We start from the raw sequence: 13,373 nt of genomic DNA, 5'->3' as shown, positions 1-13,373 counted from the left end.
CAGCTGCTGGTGGATGTAACTCACCAGGAGACCAGCCGGGGCCTTTCCAGGGTAAACACCTTCAGGTTTACTTAAGGAGCCTTCAGGAACCTTCTCCTCCTCATCTTCACTATCTTCTTCTAAGTAAAACATCTTAAAACTGAACTAGTTCATCAGCATGTCTTTTTTCAGCAATGAAGGCACACATCTAAGTTATCAAAACAGAAAGCTGTTCTGCTGACAAACTGAGGGCAGACTGTTTGCAGACACAGTTATATGGTTAAAACTGAAAGGAAATGGTTCTTAAAAAAAAAAAAAGCAATACATGCATGACTTTACCAATAAGATTTGCTAAAAACGCCTCAACCCCTTCCCTCTGAAGGAGATAAGCCGGGCGGGGGCGGGCTGTGCCGTGTGTCTGCACCGATAGGTACCAAGCCCCGCCCACGACCAGCTCTGCGGCTTCCATCACTCAGGACACGGATTGAGTTAATGATTCTCTACATCAATCACATCCTCATTTTTAGAGATAAAAACAACTGCACATATGGAGGAGTAATCTTCAATAAATTATTCATGTAAGGGAAAATAGTTTACATATATTTTCTAAGCATCAATGAGCTTCCCAAAGACAGCCAGGTTACACATGCTTTACAGAACTCAATCACTAGAATGTTGTCCTCTGTCATACTGGCACGACCCAATACATTCCCACAATTCCGAATGGGAGCTAGCCGGTAGAACACTGTAAACAATGAACAAATTATATTAAACATTTGTTACTGTGCGTTCACATAGCACTGGTTATAGTAATGCTCTAAGAGTACCATTACATAATAATATAATGACATGGCAACACTACAACTCAAACATTCCTGGTATTTCTTTTCCAGCTCTTAGTAAGTTAATATTTAGTAACTTCAAGTGAGTTTTTCTGAAAACCTAAAACACTTACATACACACAAAATATATTAATTTTTAAATTAAAATAGACTATTTTATTCAAGCCAGTGTCAAGGACCGTGCTGTTTGTTACAAATAGCCATTATTCATGTGGCTATACGTGCAATGTGGATAATGTCAACGAAGACATGCTGTTAAGCGTAAACACACAAAATGAAAGCAGAATGTGAAATAATCTCGTAATTTTTTACATATAGGTTACTTGTTGAAATGACAATATTTTGGACGTATTGAGTTAAATAAAATACATTCTTAAAATTAACTTTACTTGCTTTTCTCTCTTTACTTTTTAACATTACTAGAAAATTTTAAATGACACGTGGCTCCCATTGTATTTCTACTGCAGCACAACTTTAGGACCCTGAAACAATCTTAAGAACAAGGAGGGAAAATTTCATTCAGGCAGAACTCCATCAATGAGAAGCTGAGGATGACAAGAGTTTTCATCATTCCACAGAAGTATTTAGTTAATTCACCAACAATAAATTAGTGATCCTCAAATATGTAGTAATGTTCACATTATTAAACCTTTTTCTCTACCACTAAACATCACAAAGAATTTCCAAATGTCTGACAAAGGGGAGACTGGTAATGTTTACTACAGCAATATTCCACCAAGGTACACATAATATAAAGGTTAAATGGCAAAATTAAAAACAGAATTCCACCAAAATTAGAAACGAGAAAATGTATTTTGCATTCAGCACGTTTACACCGCCTGCTGCCCAGACAACCAGACACTAACATGAAGGGCCCAGGGTGCTCGTAACCCAAGTCAATGTACACCATGACACAAGCTCCTCCTTTCAGAACGGAAGTGGGTTTTTTGGCCTAAATATTACACAAGGTATAAAATCTAAACTTCTTCCTCCATGTCCTGCAGCAGTCCCAGACCAGGCAACAGATGGCACCAAGAGAAAGCCCATGCTGGGGTGTTACCCGTGGGAGGCTGGGGGAAGGGGAGGTGAGGAGGAAGACGAGGAAGACGAGGAAGATGAGGAAGGGGAAAGAGGGAAAGTTGGAGGAGATGAGAAAATATGCTGGTGGATGGAAAACAAAACCAGAGAAAAACCTGATCCATCTTAAATGAGAGGAAACTGAGGCCCAGAGAGAAGCTGGGCAGTCAGCCCCTGGGGCACCCACTTTGCAGGCACCAGCTTCTGGGTCGTGCTTTTGTCGTGATGCCAGGCTGAAGCCCCAGAGAAGGGCTGGGAGAAGGGGTCGGAGGTCGACAGGAGAGGGAGAAAGGCCTAAGAGGAGGGGAGAGGCGGGTAGGGGCAGAGGTCGGCGGCCAGGAACTCTGCAGGGCAACCTTCACCTCAATGCCTCTTACACAACGAGCAGCCCAGGCCAGCCACCTCAGGTCCCAGCTGGTGCTGGGATGTGTCACTGTTTGGTTTGATGGATGACTCAGGTCGTTTCTGACGCAGGGAGCGTGTACCAGGGCCCAGACAGAGGGTGAGCTCATCTTCCAAACATCAATTTCGCCACAGGGTGACACATCCAGCCCCTCCCACCATGGCCCGTGTGGATCACCTGACCCCAGGCTGGGCCCTGACCTTTTGGTAACTTGAATGGTGGCGCTTTTCGGACTCGGTCAATAAAAGTTAAAATCACAACCAACAATTCTTAATCATCCATATGAGTTTTCAAAGAAAAATGCTAATGCACTGTCTGACTTTTTCTCTACAGGCTAAGATGAGAGTAAATGTCGAGTACTGAGAAAAACTACATTTTATTTTCGTACAGCATCTTCAATAACCTTAAAAAAAAAAAAAAGCAGGCGGAAGCTGGAAATCTTTTTTCCAAGACTTCAATCTTCCAACAAAAGGACTAGCTTAGGGATACAAAACTAAAACGCTGGTCAGGAGAGTCTGAATCTTGTTCAGATTCCACAGCTGATGATGTTGGTAAAATATGCAACCTTTATTTTTTCCCACTACTAACCCCACGGGTGTATGAGACTAGGTATAGACAGCTTCTTAATAAAATGTAAGAATTTACTTAAAATTTCCTAAAATGAAACTTGCTAATTTGAAGTTGGGCTAAATTGATTAAACAGAAATACCTTTATGACACAAGTTGTATTTTGTTTTTAACACAAAACATGAAAATAATCTACTCCCCCCAGTGGTCACAATGTGGAATAGCAACATATTTCTACTGAATTACCAATGAAGAGGTGAGAAAACTAAAAAGTTTTGATTAGTAAAAAAATTACGGTGAAAATATTTTTTAAAGCCTCAGTTACAAAGAATTCATAATCTCCACCGTAACTGTTCTACAGTGAAGGAATTAACTCAGGTGCATTTCTGTATTTTCGATGCCACTCATGACAGAGACCTACACAAAAGGACCACAGCCTACACAAACGCATATGAAATATTCCTCTCCATACCTGGAATTACATATAATTAATGCTTGCCTATGAAAACAATCCAAGAGGGACTGATACACTTTCTTCAAAACCAAGGGAAAATTCTTCCTGGTACCACTCTGAGGTTTTTCCAAACTTTTGTAGTCCACCTGCTTCCTGGATAATGACTATCTAGTTCACTCAAGTTCAGTGTTCCACTGTGTCCTCACACAACCCCCAAACTCTGAACAGCACAGCCAGTGACATTTCCACCTGAGCTGTGAAGGAACGAATAATCAAACACAAACAGGCCTTCCTAGGACCAGAGGAGAAAAAAACGGTAGAGTCTCCTGCAGTTAGAAGGCCCAGCTTAAAGTGACTCTCCCAACGATAATCGTCTTGAAGACTTACATTTTACCTTTAAAAGTCAACACATTTTGCATTTTACTCTGATGTACCCATTTTTTAATATGGAAAAAAAAAAAGACTAACTGGTCAAAGTCTTCTTCTACCAAGTTCCAGCTTAATGTACCAAGTTTACTGTACACGTGGCCTGGAACATCCCAGTGTTCTCGTCCCAGGCTAAGGAGTTTGGGACTGAGCAACCTCTGGGCTCTAACTCTGACTTGCACGTTGAGGTCGAACTTTCCCCAACATTTTGACACCAGACTGACAATACTGGGTGGTCCGCAGCAGTCAAGAGAGTGGTGCTTTAATCTTTTAGAAACAAATTCTGCTACAAACACTTTTCGGGAGCACACTGCATATGACAACACAGTGAGGCCACGTGCAGGTGCGTCAGGAGGCACGTGCTGGGCTTCTCCACTCCAGGTCAAAGTGAGATGGCTTAAAACTGGCCAAAGAAAATGACAACGAATAATACATGAATAGAGCAGGAGCGGATGATATCATTAAGGCAATCGGGAGAAAAACAGGCGAAATTTATGACAAGTTATGAGATGAGCATCTCGTAGGGACCCCGTGTCAGTCACTCCCTCACGTCCCTCGACTCTTTAGAGGCATTTCCACGCCTACAGCTGGTTCTGCACATTTCTCACTGAAGATTTCCTGGATGGTTGTTTCAATTATTTTGTTGCTCTGATTACATCTTCTCCAAACAATTACTTACAATTTTTGTATTTAAAAAATACTGTTAATTAGGAGGTCCTCTTCCCGCCGTCTGCTTCCAACCAGATAAATGAACTGCCACCGTCACGCTGATTAAGAATTTAGAAACCAGGACTGAGCAATAATCTCTTGGATGTGCAGTTTCACGGGGAAAATGTAAACATTCTATCATACATAAAATTCACACAAACGGTAAGTCCACTAGGATCTCAAGAGATGAGTGTACAAAAGACACAGACAACTGACCTTCATACACACAACTGTCATCGACAATGAGAAGCTGCTCGTGTCTCACATGGAGAAGGCAGGATGGACACCAAGGCCTGTCTGACTCCAGAGTCCCTGCTTTTAGCACAGTGTTGGTGTTTCATCTACAACCTGCCTGCTATCGCATTAGCCGGAGGAAAGAAAACACCACCCAAGCAGCTGGGACTGTCATTTTAATAAAGAATCATGGTGTGGGGAGGGTATAGCGCAGTGGTACAGAGTGTGCTTAGCCAGCACCAGGTCCTGGGTTCCTGGGTTCAATCCCCAGCACCTGTGTTAAAAAAAAAATAATAAAAAGGACCATCATGAGTGCTGCTGAGAGTCATCTGCCCAGGAAAAACTGTGAGAGTGCAAATTACCGGTCTGTACCCTTAAATGGACCCCCACTGGAGCCTGGAAGCCCCGCCGGGTTTCTGTGGTAAGTCTGCTCTCCTAGTTTCTGTTTCTTTTTCAAACTCCCACATTTCTCAACCACATTCCCCGCCACCCTCCCTCCCCACCCCCTTTCCCTTCCCCTCCTTCAGAATATGTGGCATTTCACATTTTTGTACACGGGGTCAATTTGTGTTCAACGGCTAAAACACACGGAAACAAATTTACTCTACGAGAATAAAACACATTATTCTAGAGTAACTGGAGGAATTTACTTTTACAATATTTAGAAACTTCCATTATTTAACTAGCGAAATTTAAAACAAAAATTATTAGAATTCTTAGATTGTTGTCTTTTAGAGACTGAATCTGCCTACTTCAATATGATGTTCCCCTAAGACGTATTTTAAAAAGGAGAAATTGTAGGACCGGCAGGTACCCAGATGTACACATGACAACAGTTACACTACACCACACAGAACACAGTTCCAAGACAGCAGAAGCAGCCGCACCCTTCACAGAGGGTAAAAACTTAAGTCAGCTTTGCTACTGAGAGGTTGAATGCTAGTAATACGTCTAAAATTAAACCTTACAATGTCTGGGACATACAGGATCCAAGAAAGCACAGAGGCACGCGAAAGCAGCAACACTAGAAGAAAGGGCCCCCTCTTCTAAGGACAAAGCACTGAGACAAAAAATGAACGTGACGTTCTACTACCACTTCTTCTTCTTCCAGACTCAACATACTTTATAAGGCTCTCTGAGGAACAGGAGGTTCACTCTGTGTAAGAATCACTAGACGCTGCAACAAATTAATTTTACCCAAGTTTTTAAAGTATACTTTCATCACAAAACTTCTGGATGTGAAGAGAAATAAGAAAAGGTGATTTAAGATAAATTAATTCATGAGAAATTGTATGGTAAACCAGTAGTATTTACATTGAAACCGTACAAGAACACTCAATGCTGGCAACCTAGCATTTACCTAGTATTTACCTTTGAGTCACACTCTGGAGCTAGTCCTTTGCATATATTATCTCTGATGTACATAAATTCTGTGAAAGACAGATTTGCTTTATCCCTATATTTTACAGATGAAGAAACAAATTATGTGATATAATCCAAGGTTACCAGCTGATTTTTAGAAGTGTCAAATCCAGGTTCAAACCCTAATCCACATAGTTTCAAACCTCAAGATGTCTCCATAGTGACTTCTAGGACATAATACTTAATTTGGAAGTCAAATTTAAGGTGCTAGATATTTCTAAAATCTCAAATACAATAAATCTAAAAGAATAAAATATCTAGGAATAAATTTAGCCAAGGTGGTAACTCAAAATAGGTCACAGACGTAAATACAAGAAACTCTTAATGATTCTTAGTTGTAACATCAAAAACATGAGTGACAAAAGAAACTGGATTCCATCAAAATTTAACACTTTTCTTTTTTTGGCATCAAAGACCTTATTAACAAAGTGAAAAGAACCTACAGAATGGGAGAAAATACCTGCAAATCATACATCTCTTAAGAGTTTCATGTCCATAATATGTAAAGAATATTAACAAGAGAAAGACAACCCAATCAAAACGTGGGCAAAAGGCTTGAAAAAGTATCTCCCTGAAGAAGATACACAAATAAGCTCATGAACAGACGCTCAGCATCATTAGCCATTAGAGAAACGCTCATCAAACCCACAAGGAGACACCACTTCAGACCCACTAGGACGACTATCTAACAAGCCCCAAACAAACAGAAAAGTGCTGAGGATGTAGAAGAATTTTCCCAGCGTGTGGAGGGTGCAGCCTCCGACCCCGCCCTCCCCTCACCTGATGTCCTTCCAGCCTCAAACCACTGGTCTAGACAGGTAGCACACGGCCCGTATCCATGCACCGCTTCTGGGTGGGGTGGGCCAGGCAGGCACACAGCCTGGGCTCTGAATTCAGACAGTTTTAAATTCCAGCTCCCCCACTCACAGGTACCCCGACACTTCACTGACCTGAGCTTCCCACGGCCCCTCCAGAGAGCCAGGTCACAGCAGCTCAAAGCGGGGACTGCTTCCAGGTTCCGGGGGAGGCACCTGCCACCAGGTGCTGAACAGATACTAGTCCTCTTCCTTCTTTTTGTTAAAAAACAATGTACCTCCCAACTTATAATGATTCCACTTGTGATTTTTTTTTAACCTTACGATGACTCAACTTACGATTTCTCAACTTTATGATGTGCGAAAGTGCTAGGCATTCAGTAGAAATCGTACTTGGGATTTGGAACGTGGGCCTTCTCCCGGGTGGCGGTGCGCCCTACACCCCTCTCTCGTGACGCTGGGCACAGGTCGCTGCAGCTCCCAGTCCAATAACCATTAATCCACAGCCACTCTGCACCCAGACACTCGTCCTGCTCTTCACTCTCAGGGCAGCATGCAATCAATTACACGAGATGGTCAACACTTCACTGTAACACAGGCTTTGTGTTAGGTGATCCTGACTGCAGGCTGCTGTAAGCATTCTGAGCACGTTTAGGGCAGGGAGGCTGCGCTGCGAGGGCTGCTGGGTGAGGTGTACTAAATGCACTTCCGACTTAGGCTGGGCTCATCAGGATGCAGCTCCATCGTAAGCCGAGGAAGCTCTGCACTGAAGAGCTTCAAGACCTTGCAGGCAGGTGCCTGACGGATGTCTGTTCGGCCGGGATCCCCGCCCCCACCACGGAGCTCACTACTCAGTGAGGAAGGTAAACAAATGGCTCATGATCTAATTCCCACTTCACTCAGCAGCTCTTCCTATCTTTCTGTTTTAGATTCCTGTGCCACTTCCCCATCACTAAGGCCCATCCACATGAGGTCGGCCCTTCAGCCTATCTGTACAAATAGCATGAATCTAATTCAAATCCCAGCCCCGATGAGCCACACTAGGACTCACATGGGTCAGAAGATCCCTAGGGGTGGAGGCAACGGTCTTCAGGTACTCCCAGACCCGCTGCGTCCATCAGACTGGCCTCCCCAAGAGAAGGGAAGCGTCTTCCCCAGGCACCCCCTTCTTCCAGGTGTTGGCGTAAAACTGCTCGGTCACATCGACGCGCTACTGGACCCCACGTAACGTGAATGCTGCCCAAGTCACCACTGAGGGCTACAGGGTGAACCAACCCCTTCCATGAGCCACTGCCCAGCATGCTGTTAGGATCCTTTTTTTTCTGAAAGAATTGTCTTTAAATTAAATGTGGTGCTACAGAGGATGCAAATCAGCATCATTACTACACAGCCACAACCCAGGCAGCACACAACCAGCACGAGGTGCTTCTCCGACACGCATGGTCCACCAGATGCTGCTCTGAACGACTTCTTCTACTTCCCAAAACCGAGCCTACCTTGAAGGGTAAAGGGTTTCCACCGCTGGGCGTAAAAAGGTATATTTTAAGACTGAAAGCAGTTTAAAAAGAAAGGGGTGTTCCAAAACATTTTTGAGAATGACAGCATCACTAAAGTGCATATTCTGCCACTGAAGTGGGCAAAGCACATTTTATCGCATGTGTTTTTAGTCACATTCATTCACAGTTACATTCTTACAGGGGTACGAACGGATTCCTCCCTACCCACGTTTAACGGAAGCAAGACTGAAGAACCTGAGGTAATGAGAGCTCACGGGTACACTGGATTTATTAGGAACGTAGTGCTTCTGTTACTTAAACAGAAGCATTTTCCATCATAAAGAATGTCCACCAATTTCCACCACCCATCACTCCCACCTCGGCAGGCACCGCAAGGCTGCAGGACAGGAATGGCTATCTGCTCACGTCCCGGGGCAGTACGTACGTATCCACCTGGCAAGTGTGATGCACAGCCACATCGCAGAACAGCAGAACCACATCCCACTCTCCCCTCCCCACCGCTGCACACAGAAAGCACCGCCGGTGTGACAGAGGCCTTGCCACAGGCACCAAGTTATCTGCATTTGTTAGGCATTCCAAGGCTGACTGTAAACTGCTGCATAAGGGGCCACGTTCAATACTTCATGAGCACACACACTTCATGTTTGGAAGCCTGTATTTTTCTAAACCTAACTGAAATTCAAAGGAATATTAGCAAGGTCAAAGCTGCAGCAACCACCTTCGGGCACCAAGAGAACACGTTGTGCAGGGACCCTTCTGTGAGCCGCGGTGAGACCCAGGGTCACGGCCACAATTCTAGTTACAAGGTGACAACAACCTCGCACACAGCATCAGAAAGGAGGGGCCCTCCTCACTACGAGCAGCACAATAATTAGAGAAAAAAGCAAGCACCAATCCGTCAGCTCCCTTAATGGACGTCATAGAAGTGACCAGGAGAATTCCTCAGCTCCTGTAACACAGGGTTTTTCAAACGCCATGCATCTTCCTTGCACTTAACTTGCAGCCCCCCAGTTTCTCAGAGGGAAGTCTTTAGATCAGGAAGCACAAATTCAGCACCTCTCTGCTCCGCCGGGGACTCTCCGTTTCTGTGGAACGGAACACGGCGACCACGAGGGACGGGAACTCCACTGCAGCCCTGCAGAGACCTCGCTGCAGCTCCAGGCATCCCACAGCGGGGTTGGCAGAGGGTCCTGGGGAAACTGGAGATGGACAGTCTTCCACCAACGCCAATTAAAACACAGCTCCAACGTCGTGCGCTGCTTTACTCTGCACAGCACCTGCGGGGACTCCAGGAGAGCTTCCAGCTGTCAGGAGGGGAGTCCCTTTCCCAGCTCTGGGAGGACATCTGGGTGGGTAAAGGGAGAGGCTGTGCCCATCATGCGGTTGGTCGGTGCTGTGCCCTAGGTTCGTGGAGCTTTTGCAAAGCGAAGGCCAGTAAGGCTGTGCCGGTGTGTCCTCACAGGCTGACCTGCGCTGAGCTACTTCAGCACAAGAGAGGAGGACTCCAAGAGCAACAGCAAGTCAGGGAAGTGACGCTGGAAAATAAAGCCTGCTTCACTCACTGGTGGGCTCAAGAGCGGCCCGTTCCTTCGTGCCGTGCTGCTCTCCTCTGAGCAGGGGTCAAGGGGCAGCTTGCTGCCGAGGCACCTGCCCTCACAGCGCTCAGACCTTAATGCTAAGGGGGGAGAGGAATTAATGAAACCCACAACTCTAGCCTGGGATACCGACTACGAGGGAAACGAACGAGAGCAGGGAGGAAAGGCAGGAGGGGGCTTCTTTAGATAAAGATTGGGGGTCCCTAAACGAGGAAACGTAAGACAGAATTTTAGAACACAAACTGCAAGAAGGCCACGTCTGAAAAAGAGCTTGAGCATAACCGACACGGAGACAGAACATAACTATGTCTGTGTGCCGGGACTCGCCGAGGACTCACTTCCTCACAAGACGCTGCAGCTGCTCTTTCTTTAGGCCTTTTGCCAACCTTCAAATTACTTCAGAAACAAAGTAAGAGTGGAAAAGGAGGTGACTCAGATACTAAGTCATAAAACATTCAGGAAACCAGTGGAAATTTTAGCCGTCACTGTCTGAACAAAAATCTCCAGTTGTAATTTAAAAACTACTTCCTGAGAGCTGCTTCCTCGTCTTCAGTGAAGACAGATGTGACTAAAAGCATCTTTAAAAATGTTACGATAACCACTCTGTTGACACAGGAGGTTCCACACTTCACCTTCGTTCCCCTCTTGACACTCACTGTTACGGGTCGAGCTGTCCCCAAAATGCTAAGCTGCAGTCCCGACCCTCCGTACCTCATTCAGAAACAGGATCTTTACGGGGATAATCGACTTAAAATGAGGTCGTTAGGGTGGGCCCTAACTCAGTATGACTAGCTTCCTTGTAAGACGGGGAAATCTGGACAAGGACACGCGCTCGAGGGGAGGCCGCCGTGAGCCCCCAAGGCAGAGAGCAAGTGCCCCCGGCTCCCCAGAGAGGCGGCCGCGGAGACCCGGCCCCGCCGACACCTCAGTCCCACCCGCCAGCCTCCAGAGCTCTGGGGACACACGTCTGTCCCACCCGCCAGCCTGCGGCACTGGGTACGACAGCTCTGCCACGCACAGTGGTAAGGAAATATCAAGAGGTGGCCGGCAGGTAGTAAGACAACCATCAGAGGAAACGACAGGAAATGAAAGAGGCCAAGCTTTTAAAAAATGAAAAATGGAGGAGAATAAGGGGGACCAGAAAGTACAGAAGGGCTCCAAAGCCCACATTAGTGGGGACACGTCAAAAAAACATGACAACTACACGGAAATCTCCCAGAGCCAAACACACAATTCTCCAAATTCCCAGCTCCCCCGGGGCCAGCACGCAGGACGCAGAGGCACCTGTGCCACTGGCGTGGGGACAGGAAGGAGTGGCCGCCGACGGGAAAGGATCGGGGTTTCTTTAGGGGCAAAGGACTGAGACCCCACGTGGGCAGGGCCACACAGAGCGGGAGCAGGGGCTCCCAGCCCCAGCTTCTCCCAAGGACACAGCTCAGCGGAGTCTGCCTGGGGTGGGGGTTGGGGGGTGAAGCCTTGCTGGCCTGGGAAACACCCACAGCATCATCAGGGGTTTCACGTCCTCCTGACCCACAGAGACAGGGACACGCCTGCCCGCCACCTGCGACTCACAAAGCAGCAGCCCACCAGGAGAGGAGAGAGCAGGGTGTGTAAAAAGAGATACAGCTGCTAAAAACAGGCGGGGAGGGAGGAAAAGGGTAGAAAGAGGGGGACGGAAGGGAAGAGAAACAGGAATTCTCAAAAAGAAAAAAAAAAGCGATTTCTCTAAAGTAACAATTCAAAATTCTAAAGGGAAAGCACCTCCCCTCCAGCATTCTCTGCCGGCCCACCAGTTAAGTATGAGGCTGGAACACATTTCCAGGCCTGTAAATCTCACAGAACTGACCTTCTGTGAACCCTTTCTCAAAAAGCTACAGGAGGCACGCATATCGAGAGCAGGAAGCCTGCTGACAGAGGAGGAATGTCCAGGAGACAGGACCCAGCACAGGTGAGAGGTCAGTGGGGTTCTGGCGACAGGTTTGGTAGCTGTCAGACACCGGGGCCTGAATATGTGATTGGAACTGAGAAACATAAGCCAACAAAACAATTAACTCCAGAGAAAACAAAGGTCTAGACTGGTGAAGAAACAAAATCACTCAACATGCTTAGTTCTGAACAGTATCTCGTCATGAAAACAAACATGGAATATTGAGAAGCTACATTATGATACAATTACACTGGGAGGACGGAAAGAAACGTGCATGAGGAGGGTTGTACAGGACATGAGTCCTCACCTCCAGCACGAGGAAAGCCACAGAGAATGTCTAAAAGTGGAAAACCAAGCTATTGTAGTATAAGCACACAAACATGGAATTAAATCCACAAGAAACAGGTGGAAGAGCTGCAAGGAACTGCTTCCAGGAAGCAGTCACCAGCAGTGAGGAAAACACTAGTGCTTCCCACCATACACCTCAAAGCACTACTTGAGTATTTGAACTATATATAAAAAATAATACACTTAAAATTTTAAGATGAAGAAGACTATTATGTGACACAGTCTTATGAAAAAGAATCCTATTTACAGGAATGAAAACGACTAGAGAAAAGAAAAATAAACGCCCAGCAAATACGAGCACTGTGGGGTTCTGTTTTTCCTTTAATTAGTTAAAACTCTTTTCCAGCTCGCAACATCAGCACCTGTGGTCACTGTGAGATTTAGGTTTGTCTCATTAACAAGCCGAAACAAATGAACCAGGAAATAGCCAAGTTTGTACGAAGTTACCAAGTTCATTCATTCACTTGGGGCTGGCACCTGCTTTAACCCAGAGGCCCTTTCCCATTCTGTGGCAAGGAGACGGGCAGGAGACTCCACCAGCATTCAAAAGGATGGAAAACTGGGCTGCCATAACAATTACAGGTGTATTAGTATTTCTCAACTAATAGAGAATAAAACTTCATGTAGTCTTACAATCTAAGGAAATTTTTAGGAAAATGATTACAGCTTGCAAGAAAATGTTACTTACTCATTGCCTTTGTAAGCTAGTCAGCACCAGCATTTTTTTTCTTTTAGTTACGCATTCACCTGCACTATATGTACCAGTATAGAAGACAGCTCTGCTTTCTAGATACAAAGACAAGGCTCTACCTGCAGGCCTGGCCAACAAGATTCACACAGCCAGAGATAAAAGGATGGTAGAAATCACAAGGCTTAAATTTGTAAACATACGTTGTACATAAGACATACACAGAATAGCTAACTTTCAAAAGTCTATTTCCTATTTTGACACTATAAAGGTAAAAGTTCTGAGTCAAAGAAGAAATTTTAAACACAGGAAAGAGTTGTATTTTTGAGACATAAGCATCTTTCAACCAAACATCGTATTTTCCCGCTAAA

The 13,373-nt window shown here is 45.4% G+C and overlaps 1 protein-coding gene across 4 annotated transcripts in view; it reads right to left on the bottom strand.

Moving 5' to 3' along the window:
* The window catches only part of LPIN2 (lipin 2), an 83,145-nt gene that overhangs the window by 51,198 nt on the left and 18,574 nt on the right, over positions 1–13,373 (bottom strand). Inside the window, exon 1 of one of the 4 annotated variants that reach the window (XM_006194329.3) lies at positions 25–267. The exons of the other annotated variants lie outside the window; for them this stretch is intronic. Coding sequence (XP_006194391.2) covers positions 25–132 — 108 coding nt within the window. The 5' untranslated portion in view covers positions 133–267. Of the gene's footprint in view, positions 1–24; positions 268–13,373 lie in introns of those variants that run through there. 4 annotated transcript variants of the gene reach the window in all.

This window comes from Camelus ferus, chromosome 24 (genome assembly GCF_009834535.1).
Source record: "Camelus ferus isolate YT-003-E chromosome 24, BCGSAC_Cfer_1.0, whole genome shotgun sequence".
Classification (NCBI taxonomy): Eukaryota; Metazoa; Chordata; class Mammalia; order Artiodactyla; family Camelidae; genus Camelus; species Camelus ferus.
This window is presented reverse-complemented; position numbering and strand designations above follow the sequence as displayed.